Consider the following 22,981-nt stretch of genomic DNA (forward strand, 5'->3'; position numbering starts at 1 on the left):
CAAAAAAGTAATTCCATGTAATTCCTTTTTATTTGCCAGAGCCTTCTTTATTAAAATCTAGATCCTTTCTTTGTTCTATAGGCTGCAAACACACCTGCCATTATTCTTCAAAAACACTAAACAAATGTTCATGCCTTCTTGTTAATTCCTTCTCCTCATGTTCCCTTTGCCCATATTTTAGGTGACTGCAATCTTCTTTCTTTTTCACATTTTTACTTGTTCACTGTGTGTGTGTTTGAGGCAGGCGTATGTTAGTCTGAGCAATCGGCACCCGGCCTGGCCCTGCTTGGTCCAGATGGGTCTGCCCCCCCTGCAGTACCATTGACAAGCCAGTCAGGGAGCCAGGCAGTCCGCTTCCCACCCGGGTAGCCAACCAGGCGCTTCCACAGCCAGCTCACGGGCCAGTCCTGTAGACTTTGAGCCAACCTGCCAGCCAGTCATGAGCCCTCTCCTCTGTCACACACCGACAGAGGAGCAGGGCCAGACTCAACCTAATGGTCAAACTGCAGCCAACCAGAGGAGGGGCCTTTGTACGGTCTTCACATAGACAGCCTGTCCAACTACGCCACGACACAGTCACATCCACGATTCTTCAATTTTGCAACAAGTTATCGTCTTTCTTGTGGCAGCGGCAGCCCATTCCTTCTTGGTCAAATTGCTGGAATTTCCTGTGACCACTTCGACATTTTTGAATTGACTTTATTTGTTAAATCCTCAGCGTGTAGTTTATTTTGAGGATTTTAAACTTCTAATTCAATATTTATTTTTAATGTATTTTTGTTGAAGACTTTCTTACTAAAAATGACACATACACTGGTCTGCATGTTCATTTTCAACCCGTAGAGACAAGTAAAGAGCGTTAGAGTTCTTTTACATAAAGAAAACTGTTGTTATAATACAAGCACAATTAGCCATGACTGATCGAGTACAGCTGCTTTATTGTAAACATTAATTCAGTACTGGCAGCACAACTTTCCATAGGTTTTACCCCCTTCTACACTGTATCACGGCACACACTCGCAATTCAGTTTCACGTTGACTTATCAGAAACAAATTTTACTAGGAAACTTTTTAATGTATTTCTGTCTTTCTGCTGCCGAGACTATTAAAAGTGAAGTTACAAATCGAGAAAAAAACTGGCAATAATGGGCCAGTTTGGATGTGAAAGTGCATTTTGAAACGGGAGAGCATGTTTTTGGATGCTATTATTTTGTTGGGGTTGAAGTTGGGGGGTGGGGGGGCATTTTCTTTCCCCCCTCCTCTCTTTGTTTGTGTGGTAAATCCAGGAGCAGCTGCTGGACCCAGGGTCTAGTGGGATTTTGGGCCTGTGTTTTCTCATGCCATCCCATGCCAAGGTGGTGTAACGCGAGGAGAGAGAGGGAACGGGAGAGAGTGGTGCATGGGGGTGGTGCGGTGGGGGCACAAGTTTACTGGGCTGATTGTGGCTAGGCTGGTGACGCAGGCATTTGGGTGGGGGCTGTAGGAGGCAGGCGCTGTCTGGATTGGACGCATGTAAAATGAATATCCTTTGGACTTTGCTCTAGCACTAGATTGGAACTTGTCTATTTGGCTAATGATGTGCCTTCTGCCAGCACCGCACACACAATCCCTGCTCTCTCTCTCTCCCTCTCTCTTCCTCTCTCTCTACTGCCACCCCCCACCTCCCCGCTTCTCGCTCTGCCATGTCTCTCTCATCCCTCCCTTTCAGTGCTTGGAGCGTGCGTATTGGCTGGGCTGACTGCGACTGTGTGCCAAATAGGTGGGCCCTGCGCACGTTGGCACTCACTCACTCAATGGTTAGAGAAGGAAAGTGGAGAGGAAGAGAGAGACAGAGTTGGAGAGAAAAAGGGGAAAGAAGCGGCACCCGGGTTTGCCAGCGGTCGTGCACACTCGGCCAACATTGATTCGCTCTTCTTGTTTTGCGTTGCTTTTTTTTTTCTTCTCTACTCCTCCGTTCGCACCCCCCAAGTCCAGCCCTCTCTCCCTCTACCCGAGTCGTACACATATCGTTTTGAATTGAACTCATAGCATGCGCTGCTTTGACAACAACTTTTTATGCTTTACTATTGATTTATTTTTGGGAGGGCTTCCAGCTAGTTTAAATGTTTTCCTAAATTGTACTTTTTACATAATTTTTTATGTTTTATTTTTTGAAAACAGATAAACTTGCGTGCACTCTCCTTCTTCTGTGCTCTTGAACAGACTTCTCGTACAACTTCTGCCACAGTACCTCCTGTGTTTCTGAGCTGCTATTACAACGTACCGTCTTTCTCAGCCCTTGTCGGCTTTTGAGGGACACTTCCTCAGCTTTTGGCTGTTTTTTATTTTTTCATCTTTGCTTTCTTTGCAGTACAGACATTTTATAGTGCTGTGACTTTTTATTTTTTGCACTCGTCGGGTTGAATTTATGATGAGAAATCAAAATGGTAACTACTCTGTATTTCTTCTTTCAGCATATTTCTGTGCAATAAGAATGATATAACTGCACTACTCAATCATAATACAACTGAACGCTTGAATTGTATACAAATTAATTGTTGTTTAAAGCTAATATATACAAGTTGCTGTTGCCAAATCCTTTTTGGTTGTGGCCTTTTTAGAGCATTGTTTTGGATGTGAACAACCAAATTAAAATGCATTGAACACTGTAATGGGAAACTTGGATGAATATTGTTGTTTTTCTCATTCACATCCTTTTCACTGAAATGTGTCAAAGTAAGTGTGTATTTGGCTGTTCAAGGGGACAAGTGCCTGTAAGGTGCGTGTCTCCAGCATCCCTCTCTCTCTTCTCTCTTTCTCTCTGTCTGTTTGTCTCTCGCTCTGGCTGCTCAGTCTCTGAGCGAGCGCAGAGCGAGTGGCGCTCCTCCATGCTGCGTGCCGGTGCTAACTGCCTGTCTTCTCTCTTCCCCTCCTCACCCCCTGTGCCTCTCTCCCCATCCTTCTCTCCCCCGTTCTCCCCCTCCCTCTGCTCTTCCACCCTCCCCCCATCCTCCTCTCTCGTCCAGGATGAATTCCACCCTTTCATCGAGGCCCTGCTGCCCCACGTCCGAGCGTTTGCTTACACCTGGTTCAACCTGCAGGCCCGAAAGCGCAAGTACTTCAAGAAGCACGAGAAGCGCATGTCCAAGGAGGAAGAGCGCGCCGTGAAGGATGAACTTCTGGGGGAGAAGCCAGAGATCAAGCAGAAGTGGGCCTCGCGCCTGCTGGCCAAGCTCCGCAAGGACATCCGGCCCGAGTTCCGTGAGGACTTTGTGCTCACCATCACAGGGAAAAAGCCCCCCTGCTGTGTGCTGTCCAACCCCGACCAGAAGGGCAAGATCCGCCGCATCGACTGCCTGCGCCAGGCTGACAAGGTGTGGCGGCTGGACCTGGTGATGGTCATCCTGTTCAAGGGCAGCCCCCTGGAGAGCACAGACGGGGAGCGACTGGTCAAATCACCACAGTGCACCAACCCGGGCCTGTGTGTGCAGCCACACCACATCGGAGTGTCCGTCAAAGAACTGGACCTGTATCTGGCCTACTTCGTCCACACGCCAGGTATGTGCCGCTGGGACAAACAACCCAAACACATGCACGCACAAACACACTCCAGCACTAATGAAACACTACTGTTCACTTAATTTAAAATACATGACATTTCAGTTAAAATAGAATAAGTGTAGTGAATAATTTTAAGCAATATCTGGCAAGAATATTTAACAATTCTTAACAGTATTTCAATATTTACAATTTACCATAAAAAAGTGTGTGTAAACAGCACTGTATCATTCTTCAGAACCAGGTTTTTATGGCTGCACATGAACATGATTTAAGTGTTTTATAGGTTGAAATTTAAAGCCCGTTTTTATGACGAATCAGATTACCACTGTCAAATTGTGTGTTTTGGTGCGATCATTGAGAGTTGCTGTTTATAGGATTGTCCTCAGTCTGTCAAAGTGTGTGTGCCATGATAAGGCCATTGTAGAGAGGGATTGTCGCTTGGCCCCAGCCCAGCGCGCGTGTGTGAGGGAGAGTCTTGTGCTCTCAGGCCGCAGGCTGCTACTGCCTTACTGTCTGCCTGGATACTAGCACCACACAGGACCTGCCAAACACACAATGCCTAACACAGGAATCACATCAATAAACTCTTACACATACTAATACACACATTTTAGGATCATGCAGTAACAACAAAACTGTCACATAGTTTTAGATGTAAAACAGATGAGTCTTTTAGTCACAAACATACACACTCCCCAAACAGCTAAAACAGCCAGACTATAGCAGTAGCTTGAGCCAGACATTGTTGTATGTCAGCCACCATCATGGGTGCACACCTCTCACTGGGCCAAACATCACTGTAGTCTTCACATGCAGCCAAACACTGGCTGTGTTGTAGTTTTTGTCACATTAGAAAAAACACACACGAGAAACACCATCACAGCAACCGCTCACACACACACCAAACACATTTCACAGCCAAGTCCTCGAACACACACTGCCTCGCCATTGGCTGGCCACATATACATACAAACACATGCTCATGACCTAATATTATCTCAGCTGGAATTTTCTGGAAATTTCAAATAGTGCAGAACAGCTTCATGCACTTATTCAGCAGCCATCAAACACACAATCTGCCTATGCAGAAGTTTATGCTTATTTGCTAATGTGACTCAGTCTCCCTCTTTGTTTTTCTCAACCTCTTGCTCTCCAAGCCAAACACCGAGCACCTCACACGGCCCCGGCCAAAGCCTGGCAGTAACAGCGGCTTAACTCCACGGATCCATCTGTGGCTGAGATAAAGCAGCCGCATTCAGCAGCCCTCACACCTAATCCTGTGAATATTACTACTATATGTGAAAGTGATATTTTAAAATACAGATTTGATCACATATATGAATATATTATATACATATATGATCCAATATTAATACATTTGTGTGTTTGCAGGCAAATTATACACAAAATATAGATATAGATATCAATTTGCCATATTTATTGGCCAATGATATTCACATTTTATTAAATTTTTTACTTAAGTGGCTAAGTGTACCAGCACTCCTAAAACTTTGCATTAACCTTTGTGTGGAGATAGTTTATAGAGAGACAAGTGTCCTAAGGCAGTCAGTGTCTGGATCCATAATATTGAACAACAATAATAAACAGTTTCTTCATTGGTGCAGTGAATAAAAACATGAGCTCATTGTATGGTTTTGTTTTCTTAGCATTTTGTAGGTCTTTAGCATCTCTGTCTTCCTGGCTCCTTTTTGATCCCGTACACACTTTTGTTTTGTCTCCTTAAACATGGCCCTTATTGTTGTTCTCACAGAGGTAAAGCCTCTGCTGATCTCTTTTGTTTATATTGTAGTTGGGCGAGAGACAGTGATGGCGGGAGAGAGAGAGTGTTGGAAAGGAGAAGAGGCTGCGATAGTGATTGTTCTGTTTGGCAGCACCGAGCACCGTTGGTGTGGGAAGAAGAGAAAGACGTCTTGTGTTTTGTTTATGACAGAGTAGCAAAAGCTGCCACAGGGAATCTCTGGGCTTGCCGTCAGGCTTTCTCAGGCTGTTCAGCAGCCAGCCTTTGAGCTCCGCTCTTGTAACAGCCCGCCACAACGTAAAAGCACAAGAAAAACTACGGACACTCAAACCTGGCTCCCACCGAAAATGTTGGCACAAATAATATATCCGTTAACTATCTTTTATTTTCTGGGGAATATAATTGACAAAAGTTTAAACTTTTACTTGAGATTCCGTATATTTTAACCGGATTTCAATGTGTGTAAAAATACTTTTTCTTGTTATTTTTAGTTTCAGTGACTACTGAAGCTTCTTCTTAAAAAGAAAAGAAAGGATCAATTTGAACTATTATCTCTGGACTTGTTACGTCTTACTCAGCACAAATATTATATTTATATATGATTGGAAAAAGTGAAGACAAAAACAACATTTGTAAGGTCCCAAGTTAGCACTGAGCTCTTACTCATACCCTGGCTCTGATTCTTTATTTTCCTTTGTGCACCGTAAGTGTGATCATAAAAAGATGTTTCAAATGTGTTTCTAATCAAAAGTGCAGTACAGGAAATTTGCAGTCACTCCGAGGGAGGTGTGAAATGTGCTCGCCGTGCCATTTCTGCCATGACCGCTCCACACTCCACGCTCCGCTCTGCCAGATCCCTCCTCTTTCGCGCTATAGCAGCAGTGGAGCCTTGGACTGGCTTGTGAGAAAGCCCAGAGAAACCTCGAGCAGCTGCCAGCCCGGGCCAATTTACTGACCACAGGAACGACTCACAAATAAAAAGTACTCTTGTGAATATCACTGAGAACATCTCTGAATATGAGGATTTATTGGGGGAAAGTGGACATTATTATGCATTAGAGAGCAACGTCCTGACTCATGATGCTTGAACATTGACATAATATTGAGACTTATTCCACCGTTTTTTTATTGCTTTCTTCATGTCTGTAGAAAAAACTATTGTTAACAAATAGTTATTTATCTTCAAGGACAGAACAGAGGTCACAGGTCTTTCACTTTCTTCCATTTGTTTTTGATTAAATAAAATCTCAATGTTGAGGGACAGCGTGGTCCGACTTGAGTTGTACGCTGTGGGAACAGGGCCTATATCAGATAGGAAAGAAGTGTTAGTTAGTCTCAGTTACAGTTTTGTAATTCTGTTTTTCTGTCCGATAATGAGAAACATCATGGTGTCCAAAATCCGAAGGGCTAATATGAAGCCATGGTCTGTCACTTTAAAGACAGTGAGCACTATTCTTGGCGTTGGAAAAAGTCTGTGTATCTGGATAGCTGATGGTGGAGGGCCAGCCAAAGCCCTGTTGTGAGCTTATTCGCTGCAGAAGATGCACACGCGTCTGCAGACGTGTGCTGGAGAAGGGGATGTTACAGGCTTATTTACCCCGGCCAAAACCCCAGGCTCTGCGTTTATCTGTGAGACCATGGCGACAAAACCACACTGCGGGCAAACAGAAGTACAGACACTGTGGTTTGCCTTGGTCTTGCATTAAGGTGACCAGTGAAAATGCTCATGCTTTCTTATACAGCATGGAGCTTTTGTCCTCAAAACATCTCATAGAATTTTATAGACTTCATTAGTCTTATTTTTTTTCTCATGTGCTCAACAATTGTTATCACTTTTAATAGTATGATTATACAGTAGTTTATGTAAATGCAGTTCTGGTGTGAAATAGATGAAAAAGTGCAGAAGAAATCACGCACATAATGTACAAAAGTATGCATTTTGTGTATATAAATTCAATATTTTGATAATATTAACAAAACATTTCAGTTTTAGGACAAGTTTTTTAAAAAATATTAAATTCGTCGCCCAAACCAGTGCGCGGGTGGCAGTTTCTGTTCTCATAGCTGGCTCCCATTTCCACTTTTTGTAGCTGCGCCAAGCCCAAAAATGCAACTATTCCAAAAAGATGTATACCCTGTCAGGAGGGTTTCCCGACCTCAGAGCTGCAGTGAGAGAGAGCAGAAAAAAGGAGAAACGCTCACGATCAAACAGGCCAAGAGCCGGGGAACATGCCTTATTCACTGTGCGCCGCTCACAGCAGTCCCTGGCATCGGCTCCCGAGTCTGGCCAGTCACTCCGCTCTGTACCACACTGCCTTAGTAATGCTACAATTAGACACATAATAGCAGCATTACAATTTTATTTGGTTTTCCCATACAGATGTTTTGTGTGTGTGTTTTTTTCTCCCTGAAACGCTCTCCTCGTCCAATGTTTCGGATTGATATTCTTGTAGAAAAATGTTGAAGAGATCGTCTTTAAGTGTGTGAGAGGAGTTTGTGCGAAGATTTGTGTTGGTGGCCGTTTTTTGGCATGATGCTATCTCTGTTTTTGGAAGACGCCAAATTTTTTTGTCCAAATCTCTGCCAACCTCCTCCCTCACATCCTGCCTTTCTGCTCTTTTCTTCTCTTTCTTTTATGACTTGTTCTGTTTTCTTTGATTCCTCTTTTGGGTCTAAACAAATGCCCTCGCTCAACAGCCTCATTAGCACCTGGGCTTTCGTTTGTGGCAACTGAAAAATCTATAATAACTTGTAAGCCCAAACATTTTACAACTGAATAGGACAATTGTTTTTTTGTTTTTTTAATGGACAATGCTGGACTTGGCTTTCAATATTTAAATAATCTGTTGCTGCTTTTCTATACAAAGCTCCTTCATTAAGTTGTAAAATACATCGATTAATTAGAGTTGGGAATGACAAAAAAAGAAAATTCTCATATTGATTGATCACAATTTGTATTTTTAAAAACATAATATAATGACTTTTAATATTATATAATTTCTCAACATAAACAATATAGACTTTAATTATTGCTATTTAAAACAAAAAACTGTTCAATTCTTTTCTTCAAAGTCTGAATTCTGCTATAATATATAATATCTACATTATAAATGACTTTATCTCAATTAAAATTAATTTAATCGCACAGACCTCCTATCGATATACGTTTATTAGTTCTATTGATATTAGTTTCAGCTACCTAGTGTGGTAATATAACAATTTATGATAACTTTACTCATTTGATGAGGGTTTTGTAATGTATTTAGACACCCAACAGACGGTGTTTTTTTTTTTTTTTTTAATGCGCCATGAGAGATGCAGTTTGAAGAAGATGGAAAATGGGGTGGGGGATAGAATAAGTACGCATCTGAGCCAGAATGCAGAGAATGAAATTTGGCATGCGTTTGTGTAAAGCGAGTAAGCTTCAAATCAGTTTGGACACAGATCTAGGACACTAGAAGAAAGCGTGATGAAACGGGATAGGGAACAACATGGGATTGAAGGGGGGGTATCGCTGGTGGAGGGGGCCTGGTTAAGTACAGAGGGGGAATGTGTGAGGCTGAGGAGATGGGGATTGTGGGGGGCTGTAGGGGAGAGTGTCCCTCAATGACGACTTGAAAAGCGGCCGGTAAATAAAATGGAGAGGCAGTAAACAAGGCTCTGCGATTCATCAAAAGAGTCCATTCATGTGAGAACAGGAGAGTGTCTTTACTCTGAGGACAGTCTCACACCGGCTCCAACAAAAGGACTCTGCTTGTTTAGACAACACCACAAATGTGAATACATTTGTGATACACACATGTTTAACGGTCATATCGAACTTCCGACAGATAGACATTTGTGGAATGAAAATAGCTCCTCATGTATTTTCTGGAGTAAATATCTGTTAATATGTTGTGTCTTTCACTCAGTCATTTATGAGGATCATAAATATAATAGTCTAATATTTTTGGTCATCTTATTTAGTTTTCTAAATTACAGTGTGTAAATACGTTATCACACAAACGCTTTAACATTAATATACCGAGGTCATGGTAAGGTCTCATCCCGCTATTTAGTTTTCCTTTCAACTGTGACAAGTAAATTAAATGTGTTTTCAATACAAACATCTTGAATAAAGTAATATTTTAGTTTGCAGTGAATCATAACTCAACTACCTTACCATTGACTGTCACTTGTCTGTTATTGAGTGCATCTATTTATCTGTGGCCTTGCATTTAAGACATATTTCACTTAAACTTTTAAGTGCTATATAATTCTCCAAGACATTTCTATTCATCTGAGTGTACTCTCGGTGCCAACAGTTAAATGTGAAAGCACCTTCTTTATGTGCATTCAAAACACACAATAGATTTCTTTCACATGAAGTAGTTAACATCATCCATATAAACCAGTCTTCTATTCCTCTATCAAAGCACTTAGCTTGCGTTGCTGTATCTCCACAACACACCACAGTAGCTTCGGTTTTGTTCTCGTTGCCACCCCGAAACGGTCCCTACCCACTGCTCCCCTTCTCTTTTTATTGGACCCAAATTCGGCTGGCACCATGGCAACCAGGGCTCCCATGGAACCCTGCCTGGGACCAGTCCAAGGAGCCTCCAGGGTGGCACTAGCTCTGCCCTTGTCTACATCAACGGTCGCAGTGGCAGGTTGATACTACATGGTTTTTGGTTTGGCCCACGTCGTAACTCTGGCCACAGTGGGAATGCTAGCTCGCTAACCTCCTTTAACTAACTACCAGCTAACATGACCTGCCATATCCGGTGACATTAGCCACTGCTTCCACTGCTGCATGAGGCAAACGGGGGAAACATTTCACCAGTACGCATATTGATGTGGCATGGCATGGTGCCCAGTGCCTCCCACAAGAGAGACGAGGCAGGAGGGAGATGAGAGAATAGGGGAGAGAGACACTGCTATCTATAATATATGAGTGTATATAATTTTTGTACTTTGTGTTCCCAGCGCTATAAGTGCCATGCATGCATAGGTAATTAAAATGCATATATCAAATGTATTTTATCAGATACTGAAGGTTCATGAATCAATTGGTAGAGGTATCACAACGTTATCTGATCGTTGTTTATTTTAATAGATGCAATGTTTGAAATTAACCAACGTGGGCTATGGCTGGCATATCTAATTTGTTTTTAAAATGGTTTGTTAAATGGATAAACAAAATAGTTTAAAAACGCTCAATATCTAAAATGTTTCCTCTTTTTTGACAATCTGCCATAATTTGTCTCCTGCTCTTCTTATGAGTCTAGAGTGTTTAAGGTGATTTATTGAGCCGTGACTGCAGTCCAAAGCTTTGGTATGAACAGTGCAAAAACTCAAGAGGTAGACAGTTGAAAAATGGTCAGAAACTTTGGAAATATTCTGTAAAATTGAGTCTTCTTTTCCAGCTCTGGGTTTATCCCAAAATTAAGGGTTGAATAGTGACAGACTAATGAGCCCCCTTTCCTGCAATTACACTGCTCTCCCCTATTCACTCGACCCCGTTCTGTTTCCACTTTGTGTGCTGCTCATCTTGTGCTTTGTATTCCTCTATCCCTCTGTTTTCTCTCTCTGTGTTTTGTTGTCACTTTCTTTGGGATTAGTTATAAATCAAGGTGGCACTTCACTTTTAAAGGGAACATAATGGCCAATTAAAGAAATCTGTTTCTAATTTGTGGTTGATTGTTATCTGTCAGTTGTGGGCTTTGTTTATTTTCTTTTTAGGTTTTATGTCCATCTGTGCAGAGAAAGAGCTGAACTTTTGAAGGTTTCCCACGTTAGTAGATTTTAAAGAAATATCTACACTGTGAATTGCATATTTGGTTATTTTAAATCCTTTTTAATGCCTTTTTCATTACTGTTCTGTTTGCTGTGCACAGTTGTACCTAGTTAACATACTTCCCGTTAGTGCTACTTTTACCTTTGACCTCATAGACATAATGAAGATAACAGGGGTCAAAGGTGGTGAACTCTTTCAATAAGTGACGATACAAGCCCGTGCAGTGGGGAGGCAAAAGGCGCTGCACAGGTGCTAATGGGATGCTACCTTCTAGACTACAGCCAACTGTTTTCACATGTGATCCTGTCGTCCAGTGCCAAGTAAAAGTCACTCTGAAGGCTAAATCCCTTCCCTGTGCACCATGCTAATAAGTCCCAATCTAGGCTCATCCTTTTTAATACAGAGGCTAACGATCAGCCTGAAAGCCCTCGTGCAGCTGCCCTGCAAGTGACCTGGCTCACTGGGGTCAGCTCAATGACATTGCCAGACTATGTGATGGCAATAGAAATGAGGAAGAGTTGAGCATGTATGTCTCACATGTGCAAGCCCATGTTGATTAAAAGTTGTTGTTATAATTGCTGGTCTTAAAATGACAGGTGGCGGATGTGTCCCGCTAATCCCCTATCTAATTTTGAGGTCCAGGGGTGAAGCTCTTAATCCAAAACATACACATACGCTCAGTCATAGTCTTACAAATGTGAGTGCACATAGTCAGTCAGACTCCCGCAACCTTTGCCACCCCTCACACACTCTCTTACCAAAGAACTGTTGGGACTTGTGAGCACATGCATTGATTGTTTCAGAGTATTCCATAAAGTAAATACAAATGACCATATATGTTTTTATTATTGGTGTATTTGAAAGGACTTTTACCTTTTACCACACAATGAAAAAAGTCTAAAACAAACAGCCTTTTCCTCTTTTGAAAGTTCTTAGGTTAATGCTCCCTCTTCTTCTGTGGCGGGTGTTTATTTTTATGACTGTGCGCTGTGCAGCAGTTGTTGCTGAGGCCATATAAAGGTACACTTGAGATAGAAGAAAGTATCAGAGTGACAGTGAGATAAGAGACTGACTGCTCCACCCATTACCTCAGTTCACCCTTGCTCTGCAGCACTGCACTGTATGTGGGTCAACCACACTCTGCACACACCGGATAACTACAGTATAACACCACAGGCCCTGTCCCACTAAGTACAACTGTAAATAAACTTTTTTCAGGCACCAGCAAATGTACTGGCTGCCATTACACAACTTTTACATTTGTTTTATCTTTGTATTTCTTTCAGCCATTTGTGTAGCAGTCTTGATCAACATGTGTTCTTCATATGCCGTTTACAACTTAAACTTGGAAACAAATGAAGGAGAGAGACAGTAGACAGGCCAGAGAGAGGGAGGTGGGACGGTGGTGCATGGTCCGTGGGGTCATCTCAGGTGAAATAAGGCTCAGAGCGTGTGGGCGGGGCTGAGAATAGAGGGAGGAGTCATAGGAATCTTAACTCTGCTTACTTAATGAGTGAAGAATTTGTTTATTTAAGTTTATTATTATTTATACATTTAAAATGAAGAAGAATGTGGAGATGGGATGTGACTATATTTTACTAAAGAGTATTTATGTTAGTACTTAGTACAAGAATGCATTTATGAGATGGATTGCGTGACCAGGGCAGTTGATGTGTTGTGAATTCACTGTGACAGGAGTGAGACAGAGCCAGATAGCCGGGGATTTCAGTCAGAAGAAGAGTATAAACTAGGACCAGCTGTGTGAGTGACATGTGATTCCTTGAGTTTTAAATACAAAGGGAGAAGTCTGGAAAGGAAAAAGATGGATGTGCAGACGTGGAGAGTGGAAAGAAGCTGCAGCAGGCGAATAAAGTTGGAAGGAGCGAGTGCGTCTCTGCAGGGCGGGTTTCCTGAGGTCACAGTACTGAATATCACACAGGAATGTGGAATGCTGAATCGCTGCCAAAACAAACTCACCGGCCGCGCCACCGCCGCCCCCAATGACTGTCAAGGACTGGTCTGTACACACATGTGTCATGTATGTGCACCCACAGCATAGGGTGCACAAAACAGACTGAAACAGCACAATGTAATGTCTCCACCTGTGGATCAGACTGTTAGTAAAGAACTCATCAGAGTTTTGACATCTGTTAACATTATAGCCAATAACTGCAAATGAAAACATTTGTGTCAATTGAGCCTTATGCGTGGATGTTTGTATTAGTGTGGAAGGAACATTATAATGAGCCGTGATAGCATAGCTCAGATGCATGGAGCTGTAAGTTTATGCAGCTGTGACGCACACATAAAGAGAGTACACACATGCACACACAGCCTCAGTGTGTGACTCATTTAGAACAACATGTAAAAACACACTGATCCTGTGAGTCACTCTCCATGCACACACATGCTAAACTGGCGTTTGATGTTTTGTCAAGGACTTAGGTTATATCCGCCAAGGGCTAAAAATAAATATAGTCGTAGTGTAGAATTTCTTCTTTAAGAACTCTCTAGAATGGATTAAAAAGAGAAACTATGAAAATCTTTTTTAACTGCCCCAAAAGTCTTCAATTTGTCCTGCATGTGATATTCCAATAGTTGGAATCAGGACCACCCTACAGTCATGGGGCAGACTTTGCTAAATAAACAGGATTACAGACAGCGTCTGCCTCAGTGGACGAGAAGCAGCCCGCAAAAGTGACTGTTTCAACCTATGTTATGTTCCCCTGTGATTTACTTGTATGCGGCTGCACACAGGTCCCCATAAAAGTTAACAAGACAAATTACTGTCTTTATCCATGCTTGTTTTTTTAGCTGTTGTAAATTTGGAGGCCCACCCTTCCCTTATGTCTGAGTGCGTCTCATGCTCCTCCTCCACCAGCCTCCCTGTGTCTTGGAGCACGCCGGGGTCAGAGGTCACAACAACTGAGCCCCTGGGTTGTGCTTTGATGTGGTTCACCACACAGATTCATTCACACACACAGCAGCACAGGTCAAGTCCAGACAAACACTCAAGGCGCTGACAGCTCGTGAGCGACTCTAAGGCCTGGGTCTATGGGCTTTCATGTCCTACCACAATAGCCACATTAGCAAATTTAGCTCCAAGCACAGGAAGGAAAACATCTGTAAAACCATGTAAGGCTGTCAGTGCAAAATATAGGAGGAAAAAGATATATTATGAATGTGCAGGTGTGTTTATGTGATGAAATGTCCAAATGTATCATCAAAATGAATAGATGTGTTGTGAAGTTTGCACAAATGTTAGTAGTTAACTAAGTTACGTTAAAGAATGTTAATGTAACTTTTGGTTGGGGTCCATCACCTGCTTGTTTCTATGAATACAATATGTCATTGCTCTGCCTGGAATGTTCCACAGTATGACATTAAACAGCTCTACCTTGCATTTATTCTATTGAGGTGGTTTTATGGCTCAGAAATACCTACAAAAACTTGCATTCTGACTGTGAGAGGGGTTGCCTGTCCACAGATCTGACCTGTAGCTTGATCTGGTTTGGTGTCCATGAAGATAGAAAGGTTTAATACCATACTGTGAAACATCCCTGAGAAAGCAATAACATCTCCATGTAAACACATTTTTGATGGACTCTCCACCTGAAAAGTTACACATTGCACCTTTAAATAAAAAATTAATTCAAACCAATTAGATAACCAGTGAAATATTGTAATTCCTGAAACAGTAAATACATCCAGTACAGTTGGACAGCAAAGTGGGTTTACATTGCCTGCAAAAATAAAAACATAAAAAATAAAAAAAAAATGATAAAAAACAGTTTCACTTGAGCTGCTTTTTATTTTTATACAAATAGAATAACGTAAATTGTTGTCTGCCGCACTAATAAATTGAAAAGATGTGAGATTGGACATGTGCGAGTCATGTGCAAATTCAAGAGTCAAGATTTTCCCAAACTTGTGAAACACCATTATTCTCCTCACCACGTTTGTTCTGGCCGCATGACTTTAATTGTCCTCATTTAGTTTTATGTTTGTATTTAGACATATGCATTTGTTTATGTGGTTGTACAGCAGGCGTGTGTGTGTTTTTCATTCTGTCCACACCCTGTCATCTCCCTCCCTTACCCGTCCTTGTGTTGTGCCTCATAGCGGTGCAGTGGGGAGAGGCAGACCCGGAGTCAAAAGTGCAAGTGAGCTGCTTGGGCTGATGAGTCACAGAGAGGCAGATTTTCCCCACTGTTTGTAAATATGTGGTTAGCCTAATTGAACACAGCTCTACTTCCCACCAACTTTCTCTTCTTCATCCATGTGTCCGTGTGTGTGACAGGGAGAGAGCCACAGCTGGTGCACTGGGAAACTCACATTATCTCACACCTCTCTGCACAAAGCAGTGTGCACAAACAAGGCTGTCTTTTGTTATCATAAGGAGGATGGTGCAGCCTTTACTTTCTTATACACAGACACACTGCAGCGAGTCTATCATGTCTCCATAATTACAGGCTGTGAGATCCCTGTCTAGAGGCTGTGGTTTGGCTGGCCCTCCTCTCTCTCCATTAAGACACTAAGTTGTGAGTGTCACTCAGCACTTGAACAGCTCCTCCCCAGCGGTGGCAGCAGGGGGCCAATAAATGTATGCTGTCTCTCTCTCTCTCCTTCTGTCTGTCTCTCTGTCTCTCTCTTTCCATCTCTCTCTGTTGGTCTATCTCTCTGTCTCTCTCTTTCTCTCTCTGTGTCTCTCTTCCTCTTAACCTCTGTCTCTCTCTCCCTCTCTCTTGCTGCCTCTTGCTCGCTCGCCCGTCACACACGTGGAGGTGTTAGCGAGGGGTCAGTAAATGTTTTCCCTTGAGCGCCCTGACTGGGTGGCACTAGCGATGTGGCTGCCAAACCACTACAGTGCTGTGTGGCTATTAAAGCTGTGCATTTGTCAGAGCTCCAGCAGAGGTGAGCCAGGTGGTCCGTATAGATAAAAGTCTATTTGTGATGATTTGACAGTAGGTTTGGGCTTCTCTTCTAGTAATCATTTGTTTAATAAAAGCACGTGTACGCAGATATTAAGAAAACCAGGTTTATATTTTTATTGCATGGATATTTTAGTATGCATGGGATTTAAGATCAGTAAGTGTGCCTGCACCTCCATCTGTGCCACTCTGTGCCACTATTTCTAAATCAAATTCACTTTGATTTAAATTACCTTAGCCATGTGAGCTCCAGCAGGGATCTGATCTCTGGTTGACCTGGCACTCTGCTACTGTCCTGGGCATATGTGGCAGAGCCATATTAGCATTAGTCCCTCCAGCTTGTGTTAGTAATGGGCGATTAATCGACTGGTGACTGTAGCAGAGCTTGCTCAGCCCCAAAGCAGCTTAGGCTCCAAAAACACCCTGTCTTTGTGCAGGACTCAGCTCAATCTAATTCTATCCACGTAAATATATAAATAATGCTAAATTGTGCAGCACGGATTGAAACTTGATGATTGCTTTAAAAAAAATAATAGGGGGCAGAAGTTAGTGAGAGGGACAGCTGTTCGGATCCTGAAATAGCCAGGCATGACCATGCGCTGACTGTGACAGTAAACACAGTAAAAATCCACTCAGGGATTACAAATCCACTTACTACGCGGATTGTGGGTCAGTTTAACCATGTCAGCTGCACATACAACTCATCCAGCTTCTATAAGCTTTTAAAATGTATATTATTGCTATAGGATCAGCCCTGTGCAAATCTAACCACATGGTCACTGAACCAAATATTGTTTTTCAATTATGAATAGTCGTCTAGATTCTGGCTTGACAGTTTTATCCATCTGTAATTTGAACGTCTTCTGATCTCCTTTGGCTCCACAAACATTTCCTCAGTTTGGTTTTCTCAGAGATGAATTGTGAGTGTAGTTCATCGTAAAAGGAAACTCAAAAGGTAGAAATGGCCTGAAAAACTGTCAGCGGAGCCTCTGTGTCTCCTAGTCCTGTGATGGAGTAGCTCTTCTCAGTGAATAATGGTGCATATGATATTGACTTTAATCACATCTGTTTGTGAGATTTCATCCGTCTTCATTCCCAGTAGACCTCCCCTAGTTCTTGGACTGGACTGCTGTCTGGTCTGCCAAAAATAATGTCTTGTTTGCTGCTATTTACTTAAATCTGTCAAGGAGGCAGTGTGGGAGCCCATGCCGTTCTGCTTGTGTCTCCTGCTCACCCTTGTTTATGCATCTCCGCAGACTACACAGGGACGTGCCAATGTGTCTAATGTTCTATACTGCTCTGTCAGTTGTGTGTGAGAATCGTCCGTAACCAGGCATCCCCAGCCAGTGCACACAGGAGCAGAAGCCAACGCCAGTGATAGACGCCACTGCATCTCTCACTCAGGAGAAATCTGGCACCAGCGCAAGGTTCATCTCAACGTCTCTCTATGTAAAGCCACACGAATGAAAAATACCTGTCAAAATTGTGTAAGCAGGCTCATAGACATGCTTAGAGGCTGGGAGAAGGGGAGACGTGTCAGACTGTGGTGTCCAGTGTGGTTTGGATCTTTGCCTTTGTCAGTTGAGTGATGTAGTTTTCCTTGTTTTATGAAATACCCAGGCATACAGAACGGTCAGAGAGCATGTGGGGGGAATGCATGCCAAGCAGTTGTCAAATCACACCTCACCCGCTCCCCTTCATCTTCGCACCCTCGTCAAGCGCCACCCAACCCTCTTCATCCTCACCCCTGCGAAGGTACAGAAGACCGCTCCCAGCTGGTCCCCAAAAGGATCCAGGGATGTATCAGTTATTATTAAAATGGCTCTCCCAGTGCCAAATACCTCATTAGTCATGTGCGTGTGTGTATACTCTTGCACAAAAACATATGCAGATATACACACACCACCTGGCATACTGAAGTAACCTCTTTTCTAACATAAGATAGGCATTAAAAACAGAGGTACAAAAAATACCCTTCTGATTAAAAGTGGAGGAGATTGTCATAAATCCTTGTCTGTGTGATGGCGAAATGGTAAACACATGTCGAAGCTGTCTTCTCTAAGTGCAGAGTTTGCAAAGCGCCGCTTTCAAAGTCTTCACTGTTATGATAATTTCACCACACCCCGTATCTTCAGCTTTCGTTTTCCCTCAAAACTTTTTTACTGTTTTCTTTCAAATGCAAATAAAATTGATAACTGAGTTTAGATTGAGATCAGCATGTCCACTTTTGTCATTGAAATCAAATTAAAATCAATACTGAGTTTGCTGAGGTACAGGGCTTTCGATTTTGTGTATTTTCTCCTGCATAAAAAGGGAAAATTTTATGAATATTCAATCCTAACTGTAAGGCACAACAAAGACACATATTTTGTCTATTTTTTGGCATAGAACTGACATTAAGAGAACACATTGGAACAACTTTTCCTAAAGCAAATACACTACAATACATGAGGCTTGTCACATTAACAAATTTTGAAGCAGGATATATTGCTACAGAGAAATATATGAATAAACTGTAATATTAAAACAATTTTATGCCACTGGCACATTAACAATAAAGCAGAATAATCCCAATACACCATTTTGAAATAGTCTGTCATTAAAAGGGATGAGCTGCAACAAATAAATAACAGAATTAACTAATAATTAGCCATAGAAGTCACTTGTTCAAACCTCTACAGCTTAAATCTTACCTTATTAAAACAAAAATAATAAAAATCTCATCACTTTTGCAAAGATGGTACACGGTAAATATGGAGTTATAAGTTAATATAGTAATTATCATAACAGGCCTACACTACATGTCATTGCAATGTATTCTTCGTGTTACTTACTAACTGACACTTGAACTTGAGAGTAAACCAGGATTTGGGTTGGTCAGGGCTGGAGGCTGCCCCCTTGCCCCCTCCCTCCCCTTTACCCTCTGCGGTGGGATTAAGGAGTGCTGGTGCCATCAAAGGCCTGTCACCACTAGAGTTAATGGAGCATCGCGCATGTGCTCTCCCATAGACACACACTGCTATGGGAGACAGCCCAGCAACTTGAGAAGGGAGGTATTTGGAGATTTGGGACAGGGGTATTAAGGGTGTTGAAGAATGTAACAGTATGGGCTGTGAGCTGGGGCGTCTGATTGTTAAAAAGCGGTGAAAATGGTGTGAAGCGTTACAATGGCAATAGGAGGCCATCTTTGGAGAGTTTAAGTCCTCTTAGGATGCATGGGGGGAAGTTTGTAATCTTAAGGAGCAGTGAAGAGGGCACTTGTTGGTCACAAAGCCTGATGTCACGGCTGCTTACACTTCAAACAGAGGAGCAGACTGACGGATTGTAATGTACACTGTTATCGCACACACGCATAATGCAAACAGCCATACATTACACACACAATGGCACGCTCCTGTGTGTACGCCAGCACACAAACAGCCCCAGTGCAGGGTTAACCGGGTACAGTTCCTGTGGCTTCCCTCATCAAACAATAGTTGCTCTATTACAGGCCCGACAAGCCTGTCTGTGCCAAGGGAAAGAGAGAGAGGAGAGTGAAACAGAGCAGACAGACAGAGCAGCAGGCTTCAGGAAAGCAGACAACAAAACAGGCTTGGACCACGAAGACTCCCAGATCCCTTTACAAACAGGAAAAGTATAACGTTTGTTTCCAGGAAATTAAATGTACAAAAAGTGTATTTGATTACGTCCACCTGTCCACATTTCATTATGTGTGTTGCCTACTCTTTGGAAAATTACATCCCAGTTCTTGGGGAGTTCCAGTTTTCAAAAGAAACCTTATTTTCCATTTTTATAGTGGAAATCTACAGACATAGCGACATTAAGGAAACTTCCCACAGGATTCAAATCATCTTGCTACTGTGCTATACTACTGCAGTATAGTATAGATAAGTGAACTCTGCTACTTTGGTGTTCCCCATTGATTTGTATGCAGTCAGAGAGATCAGGTTAGTGTTTTGTTCTAGTATGACAGCCACATGTATAGAGTCAAAGCCTGGTCCTGAACAGGTCCACTGCTGCTGTACATCCTGTGGGCCAGTCTCTCCAGGAAACACTCCTCCTCCCTCCCTTCCTTCCTCCCTCCTTCTCACTCGCCCTTTACTGCTGTCTGGGCCTTTATCACTCTCTGCCTCCTTCCTCTCTATCTATCTGTGGGATGAAAGGGGGGCGCGCGCACCCCTCTCATTCACCTAAGAGTCTTTTTGTGTACATGCTTTTGTCTATGCAAGTGTGTCTTTGTGTTGTGATTAAAATTCTGTTGACTTGTACAAGCTAGCTGTGTGAGGGTGCCCATTGAGTCCGAGCAGGTGGGCCCCGGTTACTACAGTCCGACTAATCACTCCTTCCTGCGGGTGACTGACTGGGTCACGCTCAGGGCAGAGGAGGTACAGACAACCCACTGTTAAAGCTGCTATAGGAGAGCACAAATCAAGGGATCAGCTGTATGCCCTTTGTGGAGAGAATAGAGATATCATTTGAGCAACCTCATTTAACTTGATGTGATGCAATGATAGGAACAAAGACACCAGTAGCAATGTTTTCATTTTTAAAATTCTATCATTCTCCAACCGTTACAGATGAGAGAGAAGAGAAAAAGTGAAAGCATTACATGGTTAAGTAACAGCAAGATACAGCTGAAGGTCATAAATTAATGAGCTTCTTCAACGAAAAATAAAACTGCTGCAATTATAGAAGTATTTCTTTCACTATTTGACTGTTGCCAGTATCATTGCCCCATATTTCATGATAATTCAATATAAATGTTACAGCATATCATTGCGATCTCATAATTAAAGGTGAACTATGCAAATTTTCCTGGTGGAATGTTGTCATTGCTCAACAATAGCTTGATAAACGTGCATGAGCATCAACACATTTTTTCTGCAGTTAAATAAAAATAATTAGTTCTTCATTTAAATCCTTGATAGTGAAACACAAATACGCTGTACGTTTGGGCCTGAACTTTCCAGTCATATATTATCACTGCCTGTTGCCCATTGCTGCCCTGCTCTACTTTTCCTGGCCTATGTCCAGTTCAAACTACACATCCACTATTCAGAATGGCTGAAGCATTAACAGTGAAAGGAGATCACCTCTAATCTCTGATTTAAAAGAAAAAAAGTTACATACGGCACTGTGAGCGGTGGAGTATTATTTCAGATACCCCTGGCCCGCTACCAAGACCTTCTTAAGTCTGGCAGGGATTGCAGTGCTTTTTGTGCGCGTCCCCCTGGTGTAGCAGTACAGAGGCTGCATTGTGTCTTTTTTGAGACTGGGGGGTGGGGGGGTACAAGGAAAAGACTACGCACAAATCAGAAAGCGCCTACCTTTTTTGAAAAACCCTGTTTAAGTATGTTGTAAAGATGAAAGTTGATGCTAAAAGAAACCACCCTCCCTTTCTCTCTCTGTCTCTCTCCATCCATCTCCTCCTCTTCCTTCTATCAGTATTTCTGCTTTTCCTCACGTTGAGCTTAATGCCTGCTTACAGCTCCATTTAGGCTGCATGCGTGAAAATTGGGAAGGGAATCGTGTGGGTTTTGTGTCCTTGGAGATAACCAGTGTGTGGGAGGTGACAAAGGTAGTATAAGCTGTGGAGTGTGTGTGTGTGACTGTGTATGATGAGAGGAGAGTCTGCTCAGTGTAAAAATGGATCTGTGACTGACTGTTGTGTCTCATATCAAACGCACTCAGTCCAACTGCGGTTTGAAACTCCTGATGTTTTTGGAGTGAGTCATTTGTCAGTTCTGAGTTTTTTAATATTGATACCCAGCTGAGCAATACTATATATATATATATATATATATATATATATATATATATATATATATATATATATATATATATATATATATATATATATATATATATATATATATATATATATATATATATATATATTATTTAGAACTCTCAAGCTCCCAGGCCTCTGGTAGAGGACCCGAGCTGAATGAGGGTGAGAGAGACCTACCACCGTGGAAGGTGAGAAACACATTTTAAAGAATAAATAGATAATAAGAATAATAAAAAGGTAGATGGATATATAGATAGATACTTTATAGATCCTGGCCGAAAATTTTAGTTTAAAAAAAAAAAAAAAAAAAAAAAAAAAAAAGTCAGTTTTCCCTTCTTTATCTTTTGGTCAATATGTAACTTTTTTCCTCGGTCCTCTTCCAGCAGTCCTGATAGCCCTGATTCATCATAAGTCTGTCAGTAAAACCATAGCAGCCCCTAAGAAGATCTGCAGCTGTTAGGTCTGACTGTGGAGCTAATCATAATAACAGTGATAAGGCTGTACATCTGCTCAGCTGTTTGAGCTAAAGCCATGTGCCCAGAGCTTATCAATCACGCACATTGATCACAAAGTGAATAAATTATAATACTAAACTATGTCAATTACTATAATGAAGCCAAAGGCGAGAAACTGCAGATGAATGGGAAATAGGAGATGTCAATTTGAAACTTACCATATAGTTTACTTATAAACTATATGGTATAAAAGCTTTTTTGTGCCCATACCGGCTTGTCAAAGCCTGATCCCATCACATCTCAGAAGCTCAGCAAGGGCCTGGTTTGTACTTGGATTGGAAAATCAAGTGCCACAGTGGGGCGCCAGTGGCAAAAACTGTCATTGTGTCCTGAGGCAAGGAATTTCACCCACATTGCCTAGTATGAAAGTGGTGTGTGCGTGAGTGATGGTGGTGGTCGGAGGGGCCGATGGCGCAGATTGGCAGCCTCGCTTCCGTCAGTCTGTCCCAGGACAGCTATGTCTGCAGTAGTAGCTTACTATCACTGGGTATGGAGTGAATGAATAATGCTCTGTAAAGCATCTTTGAGTGTCCAGAAAAGAGCTAAAATTTATGCATTATTATTATTAAAAGTAAGAAAAAATTTATTATACAGTTAAATTTGTTGCTGTTTTGGATTAAAAAATAAAATGTACAGAGAGATTATGAATTTTTTAGTATTTGTGTAAAC

The 22,981-nt window shown here is 42.1% G+C and overlaps 1 protein-coding gene across 5 annotated transcripts in view; it reads left to right on the forward strand.

The window, feature by feature from the left end:
- Window positions 1–22,981, forward strand: part of LOC110172672 (nuclear factor 1 X-type) — a 66,323-nt gene that overhangs the window by 24,929 nt on the left and 18,413 nt on the right. For 3 of the 5 annotated variants that reach the window (XM_055158614.1, XM_055158615.1, XM_055158616.1), the window contains one exon: window positions 3,006–3,537. In XM_055158614.1, coding sequence (XP_055014589.1) covers window positions 3,006–3,537 — 532 coding nt within the window. Of the gene's footprint in view, window positions 1–2,358; window positions 2,427–2,867; window positions 3,538–22,981 lie in introns of those variants that run through there. The other 2 variants (XM_055158617.1, XM_055158613.1) reach the window with 2 other exon arrangements.

The sequence above is a fragment of the Boleophthalmus pectinirostris genome, unplaced genomic scaffold, assembly GCF_026225935.1.
Source record: "Boleophthalmus pectinirostris isolate CB_2022bp ecotype Guang Dong unplaced genomic scaffold, ASM2622593v1 HiC_scaffold_22, whole genome shotgun sequence".
Taxonomy (NCBI): Eukaryota; Metazoa; Chordata; class Actinopteri; order Gobiiformes; family Gobiidae; genus Boleophthalmus; species Boleophthalmus pectinirostris.